Source organism: Mesoplodon mirus (genome assembly GCF_964341445.2).
Source record: "Mesoplodon mirus genome assembly, chromosome: 7".
Lineage (NCBI taxonomy): Eukaryota > Metazoa > Chordata > Mammalia > Artiodactyla > Ziphiidae > Mesoplodon > Mesoplodon mirus.
The window spans coordinates 80517705-80540105 of NC_138983.1; the positions used below are offsets into that span (position 1 = coordinate 80517705).

General features: G+C 45.6%; 1 protein-coding gene and 1 pseudogene across 2 annotated transcripts in view; both read left to right on the forward strand.

Moving 5' to 3' along the window:
• The window catches only part of LOC309808828 (centrosomal protein of 78 kDa-like), a 1511271-nt pseudogene that overhangs the window by 1277767 nt on the left and 211103 nt on the right, over window positions 1-22401 (forward strand). The gene's annotated exons all lie outside the window — the stretch shown is intronic.
• The window catches only part of LOC309808000 (forkhead-associated domain-containing protein 1-like), a gene marked incomplete at both ends in the record, with an annotated part of 98335 nt that overhangs the window by 43213 nt on the left and 32721 nt on the right, over window positions 1-22401 (forward strand). Inside the window, 5 exons of the mRNA XM_082628011.1 lie at window positions 2175-2411; window positions 14794-14917; window positions 18581-18711; window positions 20973-21062; window positions 22090-22194. Coding sequence (XP_082484137.1) covers window positions 2175-2411; window positions 14794-14917; window positions 18581-18711; window positions 20973-21062; window positions 22090-22194 — 687 coding nt within the window. The remainder of the gene's footprint in view (window positions 1-2174; window positions 2412-14793; window positions 14918-18580; window positions 18712-20972; window positions 21063-22089; window positions 22195-22401) is intronic.

The following is a 22401-nucleotide window of genomic DNA, read 5'->3' on the forward strand; positions in this document are numbered from 1 at the left end:
ATCTATGGGTTGACCTGGAAGGTTCCTTTGCTCGCGTCCCCTGGCCTCACTCATGCGGCCTCAGTCAGCCGCTGGCTTGGCCAGTTTGGTGGTCAGTCTCCATTGGCCTCCTTCCCACATCTAGGGCCTCAGCCAGGATGCCTGGACGGGTGCGCCCCTTTGTGCATGTGGTTTTTCATCACAGCACGGTGGTCTCGGGGTTCCCAGGGGGCCAGAGCAGAAGCTGCACAGCCTGTAAGAACTTGCCTGGAGATCATGCAGCATCACTTCCACTCCATTCCATTGGTTAAAGCAAGTCACGGGGCCAGCCCAGACTAGAGGGTGGGGAAATAGACTGGATGGCAAAACTGCAAAGTATTTGTTGCCATTTTTCAACCTGCCTCAATTTTAACTCGGAAATATAGTGCAACCACTATAATTTTTTCTATTTATAGAAAATGTTTATAAGCCATTTATCATTTTTTCTATTTATAATAGAAAGAATTCTTTCTCTTTATAAGTCGTTTATACCCTGACTTGCCAGGACTCCTTCAAGTGACAATAAACAAATTAGCTTGAGGGGGAGCATTGATTAGCTCAACTTATTGGAAAATTTAAAGGGCCACTAGCTTCAGGTATGGCTAGATCCAGGAGCTTGAATAATGTCATCAGAACACCTCCCCACTACCAACCTCTCCCCTCTGTTTCCCTCAGAGTCTGGCTTTCTACATAAGGCTGGCTTTGTGCGTCAGAAAAGACAAACTCAGGCAAACAAGCCTACATATTTAAAGTTTATGATCCAAAAGAAGGCAAGATCCTCTCCCTCTGTAATCGATGTGTGAAATCTCTGATTGACCAGCTTGGGCCACATGCACATGGGGAGGTGGGACAGGAAGGAGCAGGGCACATGACTGACAATCCTACCCAGACCCCATGGAAGGAGGAACGCTCCCTCCAGAAGGGAAAAGGGACCCTCAGCAGGAAAGCAGAACCCACAGCTGTCCACTGCCCTCTGCAAACTTCTTATATTCCAGCACTGTCACGGGGCCTGGCACTTAGTTGCTGCCCTATGAATGTTTGTTGCATGAAAAATGAATAAGCACCTGGCTGATCATAACAGGGTGAAACAGGGGAAACTGCCCAGGAGTAGGGAATATGTCTGATGCTCTCTCTTGAAGTTTTGCCACCAACTTTCACAAGGACCCAAAGGAAGGCCCCTGGCAGCAGCTGGCAATGTCAGACAGGCTTTCTCATGAGCGAGACCCTGTCCTTCCCCAGGTCACGGAGCTAGCAGGTCGTGAGGCTGACTGGACGGCTCTCCTGGGAATGAGCTGGCCCAGAAATTGCCCGTTTACCTCCTCCTGTGACTGCTTTGGAAAAGGCCTCTGGGGAATTTTTTCTTCTTCTTCTTCTTCTTCAGTTTTTCTGACATTTTATTGATAACGTCTGGTGAGAAGTTTGGGGGAATTTTTTTTTCCTTTTTTGGAAAACCTAACCAATTCTTTGGCTGCAGAGCTTTTTCACTGGAGAGATGGAGGACAGGGTGAATTATACCTGTGGGTAAAGTCTACCAGCAATTTTGTTTTTCCAGCCGAAAGTTTACATGAGCCCATGCAAATAAATCAGTATTCCTGTCTCATTTACTTTCCAGATTGAGTTACCTGGAAAAAATTCATACATGAATAGCCAAAAGAGGCAGGAAATATTAGAAGAGAGGAAAGGGAAAACAAATAGTTCACAATGTTTTAAGCTAAAACAAATAACCCTCATTATAGGCAGAAAGTGGTCAAACAGAATGTTGTTTTCCTAAGTACCTTTCCTAGGTCCCCAGTGTGCTAGGCTGTATATTATAAATGAAATCATTCTAAGTAAACTTCCTAGCAACAAATGTTCCCAAGTGGGATGGTTGTTCTTAATATGAAAGTCTAATTCTCGGGGAAAGGAAAGTTTCCGTACCTGTGAGGTACAGACATCCATTACAGGAGTCTATATACAAGTACATCATTTTAACCCAATTCTTGTCTCTATGAGATTTTCCAAGTGACAGAGATCGCCTTGAAAGTCTGCTTTTTCCCTCCCTGCCTGCCCTCACCTTCCCAAAGAATGATACCATATTTTTCCTGCCTTTCTTTAAATGGGCTCAGCCTTACATCCAGACCCACACCTAGTAAATTTCCCATCTGGCCTCCACCCAGGATGAAATAATTCTGCTGCTGGGAAAAGAAGTCAGCCGTCTCTCCGATTTTGAACTTGAATCTAAATACAAAGACACCGTGATAGCAAGCCTGCAGAACCAAGTGGCCAACCTGAGGCAGAAGCTGTTGGAAACAGCCACCTCCAGGCAGAAGGAGAGGGTGATCCCGCCCAAGTTTCAGGTTCTGCATGAAGAGGATGATGCCCAACAGAGAGAGATCCAGAGCTTGAAAAACCAGGTAGGGCTCAGAGACAAGTGGGTCGGGGCCTTGGGGTCACAACACAGGGTGACAGCTCTCAGGTAGAGCCTGGGGGGAGCCACCCGGGTAGTTAGAAATGGGCAGTCAGCACAGCATGGTGAAGAGTGCAGATCCAGGGAGTGGAGGGTTGGCAAGTTTCTAGCCTTGTAAGAACAATATTAGATTTGATTAAGTGCCTACCATGTTCAGGCCCCGGTGCAGGTGCTTTGGGTGCATTAGCTTATTTATTTATTTATTTACTTATTTAATGTATTTATCTATGGCTGCATTGGGTCTTCGTTGCTGTGCACGGGCTTTCTCTAGTTGCAGTGAGTAGGGGCTACTCTTCACTGCGGTGCGTGGGCTTCTCATTTCAGTGGCTTCTCTTGCTGCAGAGCATGGGCTCTAGGCACGTGGGCTTCAGTAGTTGCAGCATGAGGGCTTCAGTAGCTGTGGCTCACGGACTCTAGAGTGCAGGCTCAGTAGTTGTGGCCCACGGGCATAGTTTCTCCACAGCATGTGGGATCTTCCTGGACCAGGGCTCGAACTCGTGTCCCCTGCATTGGCAGGCAGATTCTTAACCACTGCACCATGAGGGAAGTCCCCTCATTAGCTATTTAAACCTCAGTCTTCTGGCAGATGCCATTCTACAGATGAGGAGACTGAGGCACGCTCAGAGATGCCCAGGAGCTTGTTACAGCTTGCACAGCAAGTGAGAGGCAGTGATGTGATTTGGGCTCAGCTCTGCCACCTTGTACACCTCATGCTTTCACACCCACTTTGCATTTCCACCCAACTCCTGTCGCTTCAGTGACCACTTCTCACACCCACCCGGACCCAGCCAGAAAGAGCTGGAGATGGGGAGAAGGAACCCCACAGTGTTCCAAACACTGAGGCCTTTATCAAACCCTGAAGGCAGCTGCTGGTTCATTTATAGGGAATTTCACCAAAAATTCTCCACCCAGAATGTTTGGATTTACCAGTCAACTTCCTTCCTCCTGAAACTAAATCCAAAAAAAAAAAAAAATTTAAGTTTTAAAGAACTACTTTAAAATTGGCCACTGATCTTGTTCATAAATTATATCTCAACAAAGTTGATAAAAAAGCAATTGGTCATTGATGAATTTTGGCCTCAGTGCATAATTCTGCTTAAAACCGTAGTCAGATTTGGTTCAACATGGTGGAGTAGAAGGACATGTTCTCACTCCCTCTTTCGAGAACACTGGAATCACAACTAACTGCTGAACAATCATCGACAGGAAGACACTGGAGCTCACCAAAAAGATACCCCACATGCAAAGACAAAGGAGAAGGCGCAAAGAGACAGTAGGAGGGGCGCAATCCCCATAAAATCAAATCCCATAACTGCTGGGTGGGTGACTCACAAACTGGAGAACACTTATACCACAGAAGTCCACCCACTGGAGTGAAGGTTCTGAGCTCAACATCGGGCTTCCCAACCTGGGGGTCTGGCAATGGGAGGAGGAATTCCTAGAGAATCAGACTTTGAAGGCTAGTGGGATTTGATTGCAGGACTTTGGCAGGACTGGGGGAAAGAGAGATTCCACTCTTGGAGGGCACACACAAAGTAGTGTGTGCATTGGGACGCAGGGGAAGGAGCAGTGACCCCCATAGGAGACTGAACCAGACCTACCTGCTAGTGTTGGTGGGTCTCCTGCAGAGGCGGGGGGCAGCTGTGGCTCACCAAGGGACAAGGACACTGGCAGCAGAAGTTCTGGGAAGTATTCCTTGGCATGAGCCCTCCCAGAGTATGCCATTAACCCCACCAAAGAGCCCGGGTAGGCTCCAGTGTTGGGTCACCTCAGGCCAAACAACTAACAGGGAGGGAAACCAACCCACCCATCAGCAGACAAGCAGATTAAAGTTTTACTGAGCTCTGCCCACCATTGCAAGAGCCAGCTCTACCCACCACCAGTCCCTCCTATCAGGAAACTTCCACAAGCCTCTTAGATAGCCTCATCCACCAGAGGGCAGACAGCAGCAGCAAGAAGAACTACAATCCTGCAGCCTGTGGAACAAAAACCATATCCACAGAAAGACAGCGAAGATGAAAAGGCAGAGGGCTATGTAACAGATGAAGGAACAAGATAAAACCCCAGAAAAACAACTAAATGAAATGGAGAGAGGCAATCTTCCAGAAAAAGAATTCAGAATAATGATAGTGAAGATGATCCTGGACCTCAGAAAAAGAATGGAGGCAAAGATCCAGAAGATGCAAGAAACGTTTAACAAAGATCTAGAAGAATTCAAGAACAAACAAACAGAGATGAAGAATACAATAACTGAAAAAAAATACACTAGAAGGAATCAATAGAATAACTGGGGCAAAAGAACGGATAAGTGACCTGGAATACAGAATGGTGGAATTCACTGCTGCGGAACAGAATAAAGATAAAAGAATGAAAAGAAATGAAGACAGCTTAAGAGACCTCGGGGACAACATTAAACACAACAACGTTCACATTATACGGGTCCCAGAAGGAGAAGAGAGAGAGACAGGACCCGAGAAGATATTGAAGAGATTATAGTCAAAAACTTCCCTAACATCGGAAAGGAAATAGCCACCCAAGTCCAGGAAGCACAGAGAGTCCCATACAGGAGAAACCCAAGGAGAAACACACCGAGACACATAGTAATCAACTTGGCAAAAATTAAAGAAAAATTATTGACAGCAGCAAGGGAAAAATGACAAATAACATACAAGGGAACTCCCAGAAGGTTACCAGCTGATTTCTCAGCAGAAAGTCTACAAGCCAGAAGGGAGTGGCATGATATACTTAAAGTGATGAAAGGGAAGAACCTACAACCAAGATTACTCTACCCAGCAAGGATCTCATTGAGATTCGATGTAGAAATCAAAAGCTTTACAGACAAGCAAAACCTAAGAGAATTCAGCACCACCAAACCAGCTCTACAACAAATGTTAAAGGAACTTCTGTAAGTGGGAAACACAAGAGAAGAAAAGGACCTACAAAAACAAACCCAAAACAATTAAGAAAATGGTCATAGGAACATACATATCGATAATTACCTTAAACGCGAATGGATTAAATGCTCCAACCAAAAGAGACAGGGTTGCTGAAAGGATACAAAAACAAGAACCATCTATATGCTGTCTACAGGAGACCCACTTCAGACCTAGGGACACATACAGACTGAAAGTGAGGGGATGGAAAAAGATATTCCATGCAAATGGAAATCAAAGGAAAGCTGGAGTAGCAATACTCATATCAGATAAATTAGACTTTAAAATAAAGAATGTTACAAGAGACAAGGAAGGACACTACGTAATGATCAAGGGATCAATCCAAGAAGAAGATATAACAATTATAAATATATATGCACCCAGCATAGGAGCACCTCAATACATAAGGCAACTGCTAACAGCTCTAAAAGAGGAAATCAACAGTAACACAATAATAGTGGGGGACTTGAACACCTCACTTACACCAATGGACAGATCATCCAAAGAGAAAATTAATAAGGAAACACAAGCTTTAAATGACACAATAGACCAGATAGATTTAATTGATATTTGTAGGACATTCCGTCCAAAAACAGCGGATTGCACTTTCTTCTCAAGTGCGCATGGAACATTTTCCAGGATAGATCACGTCTTGGGTCAAAAATCAAGCCTCAGGAAATTTAAGAAAATTAAAATCATATCAAGCATCTTTTCTGACCACAACGCTATGAGATTAGAAATGAATTACAGGGAAAAACCTGTAAAAAACACAAACACACGGAGGCTAAACAGTACGTTACTAAATAACCAAGAGATCACTGAAGAAATCAAAGAGGAAATCAAAAAATACCTTGAGACAAATGACAATGAAAACACGACGATCCAAAACCTATGGGATGCAGCAAAAGCATCCCATAGTTTTAGAGGGAAGTTTATAGCTATACAAGCCCACCTCAAGAAACAAGAAAAATCTCGAATAAACAATCTAACGTTACACCTAAAGGAACTAGAGAAAGAAGAACAAACAAAACCCAAAGTGAGCAGAAGGAAAGAAATCATAAAGATCAGAGCAGAAATAAATGAAATAGAAACAAAGAAAACAATAGCAAAGATCAATAAAACTAAAAGGTGGTTCTTTGAGAAGTTAAACAAAATTGATAAACCATTAGCCAGACTCATCAAGAAAAAGAGGGAGAGGACTCAAATCAATAAAATTAGAAAGGAAAAAGAAGTTACAACAGACACCGCAGAAATACAAAGCATCCTAAGAGACAACTACAAGCAACTCTATGCCAATAAAATGGACAACCTGGAAGACATGAACAAATTCTTAGAAAGTTATAACCTTTCAAGTCTGAACCAGGAAGAAATAGAAAATATGAACAGACCAATCACAAGTAATGGAATTGAAACTGTGATTAAAAATCTTCCAACAAACAGAAGTCCAGGACCAGAAGGCTTCACAGGTGAATCCTATCAAACATTTAGAGACGAGCTAACACCCATCCTTCTCAAACTCTTCCAAAAAATTGCAGAGGAAGGAACACTCCCAAACTCATTCTCTGAGGCCACCATCACCCTGATACCAAAACCAGACAAAGATACTACAAAAAAAGAAAATTACAGACCAATATCACTGATGAATATAGATGCAAAAATCTTCAACAAAATACTAGCAAACAGAATCCAACAACACATGAAAAGGATCATACACCATGATCAAGTGGGATTTACCCCAGAGAGGCAAGGATTCTTCAATATATGCAAATCAATCAATGTGATACACCATATTAACAAATTGAAAAAGAAAAACCATATGATCATCTCAATGGATGCAGAAAACACTTTTGACAAAATTCAACACTGATTTATGATAAAAACTCTCCAGAAAGTGGGCATAGAGGGCCTACTTCAACATTCTAAAGGCCATATATGACAAAGCCACAGCAAACATCATTCTCAATGGTGAAAAACTGAAAGCATTTCCTCTAAGATCAGGAACAAGACAAGGATGTCCACTCTCACTACTATTCTTCAACATAGTTTTGGAAGTCCTAGCCAGAGCAATCAGTGAAGAAAAAGCAATAAAAGGAATCCAAATTGAAAAAGAAGAAGTAAAACTGTCACTGTTTGCAGATGACAGGATACTCTACAGAGAGAATCCTATAGATGGCACCAGAAAACTACTAGAGCTAATCAGTGAACTTGGTCAAGTTGCAGGACACAAAATGAATGCACAGAAATCTCTTGCATTCCTATACACTAATGATGAAAAATCTGAAAGAGAAATTAAGGAAACACTCCCATGTACCACTGCAACCAAAAAATAAAATACCTAGGAATAAACCTACCTAGGGAGACAAAGACCTGTATGCAGAAAACTGTAAGACACTGATGAAAGAAATTAAAGATGATAGCAACAGATGGAGAGATATACCACGTTCTTGGATTGGAAGAATCAATATTGTGAAAATGGCTATACTACCCAAAGCAATCTACAGATTCAATGCAATCCCTATCAAATTACCAATGGCATTTTTTAGAGAACTGGAACAAAAAAGCTTAAAATTTGTGTGGAGACACAAAAGACCCTGAATAGCCAAATCAGTCTTGAGGGGAAAAAACGGAGATGGAGGAATCAGACTCCCTAAATTCAGCCTATACTACAAAGCCACAGTAATCAAGACAATATGGTACTGGCACAAAAACAGAAATATAGGTCAATGGAACTGGATAGAAAGCCCAGAGATAAACCCACGCACCTATGGTCAACTAATCTATGACAAAGAAGGCAAGGATATACAGTGGAGAAAAGACAGTCTCTTCAATAAGTGGTGATGGGAAAACTGGACAGCTACATGTAAAAGAATGAAATTAGAACACTCCCTAATGCCATACACAAAAATAAACTCAAAATGGATTAGAGACCTAAATGTAAGACCAGACACTATAAAATTCTTAGAGGAAAACATAGGAAGAACACTCTTCGACATAAATCACAGCAAGATATTTTTTGATCCACTTCCTAGAGTAATGGAAATAAATACCAAAATAAACAAATGGGACCTAATGAAACTTCAAAGCTTTTGCACAGCAAAGGAAACCATAAACAAGATGAAAAGACAACCCTCAGAATGGGAGAAAATATTTGCAAAGGAAGCAACTGACAAATGATTAATTTCCAAAATATATAAACAGCTCATGCAGCTCAATATTAAAAAAACAAACAACCCAATCCAAAAATGGGCAGAAAACCTAAATAGACATTTCTCCAAAGAAGATATACCGCTGGCCAAGAAGCACATGAAAAGCTGCTCAACATCATTAATTATTAGAGAAATGCAAATCAAAACTACAATGAGGTATCACCTCACACCAGTTAGAATGGGCATCATCAGAAAATCTACAAACAACAAATGCTGGAGACGGTGTGGAGAAAAGGGGACCGTCTTGCACTGTTGGTGGGAATGTAAATTGATACAGCCACGATGGAGAACAGTATGGAGGTTCCTTAAAAAACTAAAAATAGAATTACCATAGGACCCAGCAATCCCACTACTGGGCATATACCCAGTGAAAACCATAATTCAAAAAGCCACATGCACCCCAATGTTCATTGCAGTACTATTTACAATAGCCAGATCATGGAAGCAACCTAAATGCCCATCAACAGACGAATGGTTAAAGAGGAAATGGTACATATGTACAATGGAATATTACTCAGCCATAAAAAGGAACAAAATTGGGTTATTTGTAGAGACGTGGATGCATCTAGAGACTGCCATACAGAGTGAAGTAAGTCAGAAAGAGAAGAACAAATATCATATATTAACACATATATTTGGAACCTAGAAAAATGGTAAAGATGAACCAGTTTGCAGAGCAGAAATGGAGACACACATGTAGAGAACAAACGTATGGACACCAAGGGGGGAAAACGGCAGGGGGTGGGGATGGTGGTATGATGAATTGAGAGATTGGGATTTACATGTATACACTGATGTGTATAAAATGGGTGACTAGGGCCTCCCTGGTGGCGCAGTGGTTGAGAGTCCGCCTGCCGATGCAGGGGATACGGGTTCGTGCCCCGGTCTGGGAGGATCCCATATGCCGCAGAGCAGCTGGGCCCGTGAGCCACGGCCGCTGGGCCTGCGCATCCGGAGCCTGTGCTCCGCAACGGGAGAGGCCACAACAGTGAGAGGCCCGCATACCGCAAAAAGAAAAAAAGAAAAAAAAAAAATAATAAATAAAATAAAATAAAATAAAATGGGTGACTAATAAGAAAAGTATAAATAAATAAATAAACATTTTAAAAAAAGAGAGAGAGAAAAAAAAAAACCGTAGTCAGTGCTTGGGGGCCTTTGTTCTCTTGTGCTCTGTTTACTGTCTTTCCCTTCTGTAACCGATTCTAGGTACACAGTTTCAGTCCTAGAAATGGTGCTCTAGAAAGGACACAGATTGTGTATGCTGAACCTAGGAGATTCTAGCAGGAAACTGTAAGCTCCATGAAGGCAAAGGTTGGGCCCAGTAACCTTCTAGAACTCTGTTAGGACTGTGGCTGTTTGTTTGTTCTTTATTCATCCATCCATCCATCCGTCCATTAATCCAAAGAAATATTTTGGGGGGCCTATCCTGTGCCATGCCCTCTTCCAGGCTCTGAGAATTCAGCAGAGAACAAGACAGACATGATCCTTCCCCCTGTTATGCTCTAGTGAGGGAGACAGAATAAACAAGTCAACAAATACATGCTCTAATATTTAAATGAACTAATGACTCTCCTTCAAACCTGGTTTTGAAAAAACAATGAAAGTAACAGGTCCTGTAGGAATTATTAGTGCAAACAGCTACCTTGACATGTAGCTGACACATTAATGAGCATCTTTTTCTTGAACTGAACCCAATTTTGCTGAAATATTCCTTTCAGTTATTCTCCCATTTCAGAGCTTTCCTGAGAAAATGACATGTCTTTTTCAGGTACATGTACGAGGCTGAATTATTCCCACATACCTTTTTTTTTTTTTTTGGCCGTACCACGCACCTTGCAGGATCTTAGTTCCCTGACCAGGGATCAAACCCAGGCCTCCAGCAGTGGAAGCACAGAGTCCTAACCACTGGACTGCCAGGGAATTCCCCACATACCTTTTTTTAAATAATTGAAATATATTTGACATAGAATATTATATAATTTCCACATAGCTTTGAATATCAGCCGGTCCCAATTTGAGTTTTATTTAAAGTGGCTGCCGATATCTGGGGGAAAAAATGTTTTTTTACAAAGAAATTATCTAGAAATAATTACACTGATGCATCATGCTGTTGCCGCCCCTACCCCTGGAGCTTCACTTATAACTGAAGAAGAATATTTTATAGCAAGGCATATATGAACCCGAGGCTCCATTGGTTTGAACTCAAATCGAGTTTCATCCACTGACATTTTAGTTTCTTAAGTATTCTACTGCCTGCAGAGCATTCCACCAGAAGTGTAAGCCACATGGCAGGTTGATTTATGGTTCTGATTACTTTATGTGTTTTCCCTGGTCCCCGAAGGTGTGTGCATAATGATTTGCTCTCAGAGATCTTCGATCCGCTACAATATCACTAGAAAATTCTTACCTCCATGTGCTCTTATACGCCTGTGCTAATTAGAAGCCAAATTATCATCCTGAAACAATCACTCCTCCTAGCACTCTTAACTTTCTTATGATTCAGTGCCCATTTTATTACACAGCTTAACAGACATTAAACATCTTGGAATTTATGCCATTACAAACAATATGGATATTTACTTTGATAGTAAAAGTATCAAAGAGGTTTGAAGACTCTTTGGAGTTTTCCAGCAATCCGAAATCCTAAAACTCTGACACTCAGATTGAAATATTTTCAATCTGTCAAAACCACTGGAGTCTTAGAGGGGAACGTATGTTTTCCCTTCTGGAAGTTTGTCTCTGTGTGTTCTATCTCTGGTATCATGCAAATAAAAGCATTAAGCTGAGAAGAGCTTACAAACACTTTCAGTGTTCCAAGGACCTTTTATGGAAAAGTTGTAGTTCCCCCCAACAGAGAAAAGTAAGATGTGAAAGAATTTTTTCACTCAAAGTTTCCAAAGCACAAACATGCAAAAGTATAGCCTTGGGGAGAGTGGGGGTCAGAGTGACCTGTGTCCCCGCAACTTCTAGCATAGACCCCCCCCAATAATGTCTCAGGTGCCCCAGGGAAAAAGTAAGTGTAACTGCCCCAAATGTCCTAGACTCTGAACCATGATGGTGCATGAAACGAGTCAGAAAACTTGTGAGACCTTGACGTATCTGTTAATTCTACCAGAGTAATAATGACAAGATTTCCAAGGACACAAACCAAGACCAAAGGCTGTGAGCGCCATCTGGTGGCCATATCAGCACGCCCGAACTCCATTACCTGGGCATGCCCAGCACCTCCCCCCAATCTTTTTTTTTTTTTTTTTTTAGTGTGATGCCCGCAACCTGGTCTGATGGTAAACAGGGAAATTCCTGTATTTCTTCTTTTGGAGGGATTATTTTTATTTAAGATACTGAATCTCTATTTACTCTTATAACAGTTAATTTTAATTTAATGCACGTTTTTAAGTTTAAAAAGGGAGCTGCTTCTACGAAAAATGCTAAGAAATTATAGTGGGGCTAGCCAAGAGACATGGGAAAAATAGTGAAAGTGGTATATGAATGACTGAAGTTTAGGAACTCTCTTCGGGTGGGGTTGCTAGATAAAGTAAGGACACCCAGTTAAATTTGAATTTTAGAATTTCGTTTTAGTGTGTGTCCCAAATATTGCATGGGACACATTTGCACTAAAATATTATTCATTATCTGAAATCCTATTTTAAGTGAACATCCTTTTTTCCTCCCCTAAATCTGGCAACCTTACCTTAGGAGAACAAAGAAATTGCACCCAGAACTTCCCTGGTGGCACAGTGGTTAGGAATCCGCCTGCCAGTGCAGGGGACACGGGCTCGAGCCCTGGTCCGGGAAGATCCCACATGTCGCGGAGCATCTAAGCCCGTGCGCCACAACTACTGAGTCCCTCGTGCCACAACTACTGAAGCCCGTGTGCTTAGAGCCCATGCTCTGCAACAAGAGAAGGCGCTGCAATAAGCCTGTGCACCGCAACAAAGACCCAACGCAACCAAAAATAAATAAATTTATTTTTAAAAAAAGAAAAGAAATTGCACCCTTCTCCTTGTCACTTCCATTTTGATCTATCAGAATAAGCTAGTGGGGCTTCCCTTGTGGTGCAGTGGTTGAGAGTCCGCTTGCCGATGCAGGGGACGCAGGTTCGTGCCCCGGTTCGGGAAGATCCCACATGCCGCAGAGCGGCTGGGCCCGTGGGCCATGGCCGCTGAGCCTGTGCGTCCGGAGCCTGTGCCCCACAACGGGAGAGGTCACAACAGTGAGAGGCCCGCGTACAGCAAAAAAAAAAAAAAGAAAAGCAAAACAAGCTAGCTCTTGTCCTGTCTACGGATTGCGTGGCATTTATGCCCCAGTAAACGGGTCCCTGTGGGAGTACTGAGGCCTGACATCTGAAAAATCACAGGGCAAAGGCCCACAGTGCACCTTGAGGTGGGAAAGTCTTGGCCACTCAGAACAAGCAGTCTGGCCACATCAGACTGAGAGGGAGGGGGTTCTGGGCCCAGCTCTCTTTCCCGGCCTCTCGGGTACCTGCTCTGTGGAGGCCGAGGCCTGGCAGCTATTTTCGGGCCCTTACCAACGTTGCATTTGATGGAGAGCCTTCCGCACCCCACGTGTAGACCTAGACCCCTGGAGAGGGACCGGCCCTTGAGGGGGCTCTGATCCATGGATTTAGAGGGTGCTCACAGCAGCCATAGATAGAGCCGGCCTGTGGTGCTCCCACCCACGATTCCTGTATTTCCTCTTTTTTTTTTTTTTTTTTCTTTTTGTGGTACGCATGCCTCTCACTGTTGTGGTCTCTCCCAGTGCAGAGCACAGGCTCCGGACGCGCAGGCTCAGGGGCCATGGCTACGGGCCCAGCCGCTCCGCGGCATGTGGGATCTTCCCAGACCGGGACATGAACACGTGTCCCCTGCATCGGCAGGCAGACTCTCAACCACTGCACCACCAAGGAAGCCTTTGTATTTCCTCTTAATAACAACCACACTGGCGTGTAAGTGAGCCTGGCAAGGCTTACAAATGCACACATAAAGATTACCAACTATCTTCCCCAGAGACGCACGAGGGAAGCTGAAGCTAAAACACCCCGTGAGGGCTTACCTGGTGGCGCAGTGGTTGAGAGTCCGCCTGCCGATGCAGGGGACATGGGTTCGTGCCCCGGTCCGGGAAGATCCCACATGCCATGGAGCGGCTGGGCCCGTGAGCCATGGCCCCTGAGCCTGCGCGTCCGGAGCCTGTGCTCCACAAAGGGAGAGGCCACAACAGTGAGAGGCCCGCGTGCCGCAAAAAAAAAAAAAAAAAAAAAAAAAAGAAAACAAAAAAAACACCCCGTAGTAGGTAGAGGAGAGGACCGTCACAGCTCATCCCCCTGTGCCATGTGCCAGGCATGATCTGAGCACTGGTACACATGTTAACTTATTAAAATACTTCTCACAATCCTATCAGGCTGGGACTACCATCACCCCGCATACAGACTGAACAAAAGGAAACAGTACATGGTGTCCTGCTTGTGTTCCCAAAGCCCGTTAACTGGCAGAGACAGGACTTGAAGGCCACAGTCCGGCTCCCGAGTCCATGCCTTGCTTTACAGCCTCCAACTTCTCACGCTCATTCCTAGAGCCACCTGGGAAGGAGGAACCAGGCAACTAAAGACTGGGTTTGAATCAGACTCCACGTCTGACCAGCCACGTGATCCCGAGCAGGGGGCCTCGCCTCTCTGAGTCTCAACCTGGCTCCCTTGCAAAATGGGCACATTAATGGCAACGTCAGCCTTCAGCAACGCTGTGACGAGTATCAGTGTAGCATGTGTGAACGGGCTTTGTAAACTCTGGAGTGTTCTGTGAGGTATAAACTACCCTCTATTCTCATTAGAGGGAATTCATTTCATAACCTGCTCCTGGCTTTTGAACTTTGCTGTGCATCCAGTCAGTGCTGGATGATCTGGAACCAACAGCTGGTCTATTTATGGCTGAAAACCCACAGGTCATAGGAAGACAGCAGCACCCGAGCCCCTGGGTGGCCACAAAGATAAGGTCCGTGTCTCGAGGACCGATGACATGGTGGTCACTGAAGGAACAGGCCCCCTCCTGCCCCTTCCACTAGTGACAACGGAAAACCTTGGTTTCCCCAACACCCCGATCCAAGATCAACCCGACTCTTTGCCCAACGTTGGAGAAGTACCGGCGTGTCCTGCAGGCCTGGCTGGCCCCCTCTGACTGTGTGTTGCCTCCTTCCACAGATCAGTGCCCTACAGCAAGGCTACAACCAGGTGCTGTGCCAGACCCTGTCTGAGAGAAACTTAGAAATCACCTCCCTGAAGCACGAGGCCGAGAACTTAAGGAGGGAGACCGCCATCACGTCAGGTGAGGCCCTTCTGCATTCAGGCTCCAGAGCTTCTGCTCTCCCCCTGCAGACATCACCAGTCAACCAGCGCACCTGTGCCCGTGACCTGGGTGCAGCCTCAGGGATCACCCGTGTCGGTGCATTAGAGTTCTCCCTCAGTGGAGGTTTCTTGCCACCCAGTTCCGAGGGCAGGGCCTGGTAAATATTTGAGAGAATGGTATCTCTTGGCTACAAGGTCTCCTGAGCACTGGCCCCACCAGGGAGAACACAGGTCGCCTTGTGGCTTGGGTGGTTCCACAAAGCAGCCTGAGTGCAAACTAGAGCGTGGACAAACTGGGGTCACTCCTTTAAGGCACCCATGGTCTCACCCATTTCAGCCGAGTGCACCTGGGCCCAAGGGAAACCATTTTCTAATTTGATCAGAGGTGGTTCCCTGATAAAGGGCTTGGGTTGGGAGAGGGGCAGCCAACGCACAGCTGTGGCTGAGCTTTGATTCCCTGGATTCCTTCATTGCTTCCACATGTTTCTTGAGCTCCTACTAGGTGTCAGGCCCCGTTCCAGGCTCCGGGGAGGGAGAGCCAAAAAAGACAGTCAGATTCCTGTACTCACAGATTTGGGAGGGGTTGACAGACAATAAAAGTAAAGGGATGAATAAACAAGCCCACTTCAGAGAGCAGTGCTGCTGTGGAGAAAATAAACTGTGTGTCGTGGTGGCCAGCGCTTCAAGGGGGGAGGCCAAGGGGGACCAGCTTAGTGGGTGTGCAACCATGGAACTCAGGTGGGACTTGAACCCGTGGGCTGGGACTCGAACCCACTCAGAACCCACTATCTTTTAATCGAGATCACGCATCTGGTCTCGGGACTTAATAAAGCTCAGGTTCTTTATGTCTCATGCAGAAAGAATTCAGTGAGAGACAAAGTAAGAAGTGGATTTCTTTAGAGAGAAACACACTCCACAGACAGAGTGTGGGCCATTTCAGAAGGCTAGAGACCCCCAAATATGGGGCAGTTAGTTTTTATGGGCTGGGTAATTTTATAGGCTAATGAGTGGGAGGATTGGGACAACTCTAATATTTTGGGGAAGGGGCGGGGATTTCCAGGAATTGGGCCAACACCCACTTTTTTTTTTTTTTTCCTGTACGCGGGCCTCTCACAGTTGTGGCCTCTCCCATTGCGGAGCACAGGCTCCGGACATGCAGGCTCAGCAGCCATGGCTCACGGGCCCAGCCGCTACGCGGCATGTGGGATATTCCCGGACCGGGGCACGAACCCGTGTCCCCTGCATCGGCAGGCGGACTCTCAACCACCGCGCCACCAGGGAAGCCCCACCACCCACTTTTTGACCTTTATGGTCAGCCTCGGAACAGTCCTGGTGCTGATGGCTGTGTCATTTCGCTCATGTGTTACAATGAGCCTGTAATGGGGCTCCAGTTCCCCTGGAAGTCGAATCTTACGCCCCCTTGGACCTAGCCGATTCTAACCAGTTCATGTTGTATCCTCCACCGCTATGTCCTTCTTTTAGAGAGGACCTGTTTCAGGTGGGCAAGGACAAGCCAAGGGCAAGCGAGCCTGCGTGGAGTGAACAGGGGATTGTGGGGCTGGGCAGGGTCGGGGGGGTCTGGGTTTTTATTCCAAGGGTGTTGGGAATCCAGTGGAGGTTTTTAAGCAGAAACTGACATGTCTAGAGACCTGAAGAGGTTGGGGCCACTCACAGACGAGGGGAGAGAGAGAAGCAGGTGACAGGGAGGAGGCAGTGAGCCTCGCAGGGGCACATCACTCTGAAAGCAGCCAGTGCGTAGCAGGAAACATGCCCACAGCTGTAGAAGCCAGGCATAGCATTGAGTCGCACGTGAATCCCCATCTCTGTATGAATCTGTGCTTTTCTTCTGCCTCACTCTTCAACTTAATCACACCCACAACCACCCCCTGCTGCCCCCAGGTCTCTGCTTATGCTCCTCCCTCACTTGGGATGTCCTCAGATATTTTCTGAGCACCTCCCCCAGGCTAGGTGCTGTTCTGGGCACCAGGAATGGAAGGATGAACTCGCTGGTCCTCACCTTCCTCCCGTATGTCGGCCAGTGAAACCTCATCCAAGCATCAAGCCTGTCTCAGATCCCACCTTCTCCGATCAGGGAGTCGGACAGGCCTGGGTTGGGATAACGCTTGAGATGGGCTGGACCCACTCAAAGTGTGGCAAGCCCCAGAGGGATTTCCAAGTAACTGAACTCTGTCCTGGAGGCAAAGCTCATTTTTAAAATGAAATTCTGGAGCATTTTGTGCTTTATTTCATAGACATTCTTGATTGATACCTACCACTAAAACTGGGCCTGATGTTCTTTCAAGAAAAGAACCGTAGGAGATAACCCAATACCACTGCATTTATGCACCCTTCTTCCCACTTTTATTCAAAATGATACTACAATGCAAGAGGGAAGAGATATGGGGAGATATGTATATGCATAACTGATTCACTTGGTTATAAAGCAGAAACTAAAACACCATTGTAAAGCAATTATACTCCAATAAAGATGTTTAAAAAATGATACTACAGTAATGGAGGAGTTATCTATTGCTGCATAACAAGTTACCCCAAAATGTAATGGATAAAACCCCAACCAATATTTATTATCTCCTCCAGTTTCTGTAGTTCAGGAATTTGAGCGGGGGGTGACTTAGTTCTCATGAGTTGCAGGCAAGATGTCGGCTGGGGCATCAGTCATGTCATCTAAAGCCTCGGGGGGAGCCGGAGGATCCCCCTTCAGAATGGCTGCTCATGTGGCTATTGGCTGCAGGCCTTAGTCCCTCAGCACACATGCTTCTCTCTAGGGCTGCTTGAGTGTCGTCACGACACAGCAGTTGGCTTCCCCCAGAGTGAGTGATTGGAGAGAGAGCAAAGAGGAGGCCACAGTGTCTTTTATGACCCAGCCTGAGAGGAAACAGTCCGTCATTTCCACAGTATCATATTGGTGACCCATGGCAGCCCTATTCAGGGTGGGAGGGGCTACACAGGGCATGAATTCTAGGTGGTAGGGATCATTGGGGCCATTTTGGAAGCTGGCTGCTGAGAAAAATAATAGGCGCCATGTAACAAACATAATTTAGCCACTTTGTGTTCTTGGGGCATACCGTCTCATTTGATCCTTACAATAACTCTGTGTGGGACAGACAGTGGGAGGTGAAATAGCTTGTCCAAGACCACGAAGCTAATAAGTGGTAGAGAGGGGTCCAAACTCAGAGGACTGAGAAACCAACCACCCACCCCATCAATAGTGTCCAGCAGTGCCCTCTGCCACACGCCCGTCTCCTGGCCTCTGGAGAAGAATTCCTGGACCTTCCCTGTGCTGGGCCTTTGTTCCCCAGGCCCATGGTGTGGCCTCTCCTCCCGGCTTTGCCTGGCCTGTGCCCACAAGAGGCCCCCAAAGGCTTCTCCTCTCGCTGGTGCTGACTGCCCCTCATTCTCACTGAAGCCTCAAACCCTGTTCCATGGACTTCGCTCTCATTCCCATTCCTGCTCTGGGACCCTTGGAAAAAGCCTCCCCAATTGTAGGCGGGCAGCGGTGGTGGCCTGGGCTTGGAAGGTCTTTTCCGAACATTGGCTGACAGCCATGGTGTTGCCAATAATCCTTCCTGCCTCTTTGACCTCCATGAGTCTTTTGTTTTGGTTTGGTTTGGTTCTTTTACAGAGATGGTGTCATCTTTGCAAAGAGACGCGTTAGTAAAGGATGGTCAAGTTCAACAATTACAACAAGAGGTGAATCAACTGAAAAGTGAGAACAAAGAAAAGGATCACCAGCTTGAAGCCCTCAGCTCCAGAGTGAGTGTCGGGTCATCAGCAAATTGTAGCTGCAAAAAGCAGACACAGTGGAGTTACATGACACACGGTGGTGAGATGAGGCCAGTGCCCAAGGACACAGGGAGGGTAGCTGCTGGGCAGGTGGCCAACTTCTCTGAAGCCTTTCAAAGGACAGCGTGTATGTGGCTCAGAAGAAGCATAATAGATTTTCACATCCAGCAAACATTTTCTAACCCCTATTATAAATTAGTTTGTTTAATCCCAGCAACAAACCCACCTATGAGCATATACTGCCATTGCAAAGTTTAATATTAAACAGAATACGATCTCCCTGTGAGCACGGATGACCACACGGCTGCATCGTGGTCCCAGCACCGCTGGTTCTCATAACTGTCTTCACAGCAGAACGTCTGAAGATCCAGATGCAAACACGCAGACGCTCATTTCTTCCTTAGACTTTAGTGTGTAGAATGTCTCTATGGAAGATGAACGTGGTAGGCAAGCCAAGAGCTTTTTACATGTAACTTTGACTCTTTGCAAATCTTGCCTTCAATGCTAACTTTAGAATCCTGCCCCTATAGGATAAGATTTCTCAGTATTTGCATGATGTGCCTGTTTCTGTGAGTCAAGGTAAAACCTCAAAGCTTTCATCTCAGGTGGCAACTCAGAGATTCCCAGAGGCTACCCGATAGCTAGGTCTGCATGGGGCTGGGGTGAGAACAGATCTTGAGGTTCCAAGGAAAAGGCACAGTAAGTAATACCTGGAACGTAGTACCATACCCAGTTTGGAGCTGGTGAAAGGCACTGCATGAGCTTTGGGATCAGACAGACCAGGGTCCCATCCCAGAGCTTTCTTTTATTGTAACTTATTTGGCCTCCATTTCCCCATGTGTGAAATGGGGATGACAAAGTCGTCTTCTGAGAAGTGGGAGGCTGGTTTTCGTTGTGCTCTTCTGCCTCTGCCCGAGGTCGGCTGCCTGGCCAAGCCCTCTGCATTCGTTTCTCCCAAGCAGGGTGTCTTCCCAGGCATGTGCTATAGCTGTTTAATGTGGGGTGTGTGTGTGTGTGTGTGTGTGTGTGTGTGTGTGTGTGTGTGTTGGGGACGGGAAGGGGATGCAGAGCTGGTGCTAAGTAGAAGGAATCTGCAAAGACAGCACCTGCTTGGCTCTTCTACCTCCTGAAGTGCATTTGGATGATTTATGTCCCCATTTCCCCTTCCTCGTTGACCTTGGAATGAGGTCCCTTCTCCTCTAGACTGTGCTGGCCAATAGCACAAGGGCTCGTCACCACCAAGGATACTGCTCTTGTGAACATTTGAGATGCCTTTTTTTTAATGACATATATCATGTGTGTTAATTTTAGAAAAATAAGTAGATGACATTGAGAACAAAAAATAAAAAGAGAGGAGAGGAAATGCTACCTTGAGAAATCAGTGTTAATATTTTCATGTATGTTCTTCCAGTCTTGTTTCTATATATTGCCTAGAAATCAATCAATCAATCATTTTATAGTGAATTTATACTATGCACATTTTTTAAATTTTTAAATACTTATTATTTTTCCATTCTAATAAATCAACGCTCTTATCATTCGTCTTAAAAGCTACATACTTTCTCCTGGATGTACCCAGTGTTATAAAGTGGTCTGCTGTTCTAAACAACACTTGGGTTGTTTCCTCTTTTTTTTTTTTTCTTCCACTGTTACTGACAATTCTGTGAAGAGCATCCTTGAAACTACAGATTTACTTATTTCTCCAGTCATTGTCCTTAAGGTACATTCCTAAAGTGGGAATTGCTGGGTCAAAAGAAGGCACATCCATGCTTACGCCCTTAATGCCTGTTGCCAAGCCGCCCTCAGGCAAGACAGCTCCGTTTACCCCTCCACACCAGTCGGGGCAGTTGTGTCTTTGAGATGCAACCTGCACAAGAGCCCTAAGATGGACCCCAGCTCACTGCCTCGGCCCCCTCCACCCTCACCGTTCACAGCGTGAAAACATCCCAATTCCTGCACCCTAAGTCCCCAGACTCTACAAAGCTGGATTTCCCCTGCAGTGAAGTTTGCTGGCTTTTGAAGAGGAATTTAGACGCTCTATTCCTCAGAACTCATGAGAGGGGTGAACTGGGAACGACTGCAGGATCCCGTGCTCCCATCACACAAATGGTCTCGCCTCTCAGAATTCAGAGGTGTGATTGGGTTATACAGCAGGAAACACTCCTGGGCGTGAACACAGGTACTTGGGACCCCCAGCCAAGCCCCCGTGGCCTTGTCCTTTTTCTCCACAGTGCTCAGTGCTGAAAGAAGAGTTACAGAAGGAAGATGCCCAGAAGGAGAAGTGGGAAGCCCAAGAGAAAGAGTTAAAACTCTGCAAAACCGTGCGTTGAACCTCCTGACCCCTAGGTGTCCACTGAAAGCCTAGATTGGGGCCTTGAGGGTTTTGGAGGGGTTCCTTGGCCCATTAGCTAGCACAAGCTCTGGGGCTTTCTGGGTGTTTGTCTGTTAATGTAGTCTCCTAATTCTTTGATTTGCTGGCCTCAAAGAGATGGGTGAAAAGACCATGGAAAACACACTCTCCCCAGATTTTCTGGGCAGTTGGCTCAAGGCCCCTCATCAGGTTTCCCCTGGGGAAAGGGACGGGAGGTGGCCACCGTATGCTGCTAGAAATTCACCGTGGTCCCTACCCCTGGACTTGTGATGCCCAGACTTTCATGATCCACTGTCACAAGTTTTATCACAGCCCTGAGCACTGTTATTAACACAACTCTTCTTGAAGTATTTTTACTTAAATACATTCAATTTTACAACAATTCATAAAAACAAAATAAAAAGCAAATGTATCACTGGCCTTGTATGGAAGGTGAACATAAAAATGAATACAATGAAAAGATGACCACTCAATGTAAATGTTCACCCCCTGTACCGGCCCGAACCCTCGTGCACATCACCAGGCATACGTTTTCCATCCGTTGGGAAGCCCGGTGCCTGGGACAGGGGGAGGAGACGTGTGTTCTTCTCTCTGTCAGGAGCACACTTCTCTGCCTCAAATGAGAAAAAAGAAAAATGTCATTGTTCTTTTCTTCCAAACTGTGCCCATTGTGTCTTCCAAACAGCCCTTATTTAGATTGAACTCAAAAATATACCCCAAGGAAAGAGATTCTAATGAGTGGATAGGTATCTTGTACTGTTTAATCCAGGATCCATGCTGATCTTCAAAAGAAACTCAAATTTTCCCTCACCCAGCCCTTTCATTGCATCCGTTGAAAGAAAGTCTACTTTGCCTCAAAGATGTGGAATTGTCCCCCAAGGGAAGGAATGAAGCGAATCCCAGACTAGGTTTCTGCCTTAATGAACCGGATGAAATGAGTTGTGAAGTTGACTTCCCTGTTGTTGGAACTCTTTCAGCAAATCCATGACATGGAAAAAGAAATGAGGAAGCTCAGGGTGGAGCTGAAAAGGAGCAGTACCGAGCAGAGCCTGATCTCTATGACGCTGTGGGAAAAGAGCAAGGTATGGCAGGGACAGGTCGGCCTGGGAACCACTCTGGGGCCAGCACTCCACCTGCATCATCTCTGTTCATCCTCACAATGACCCCATGCGGTCTATACTGGTATTATCCCCACTTTACAGTCGGGAAAACTGAGGCTCACAGAGGTGAAGGAAGTTATCCAAGTTCACTTGCATAAAGTAGTTGTGGCAGAACTTGAATCCAGGTCT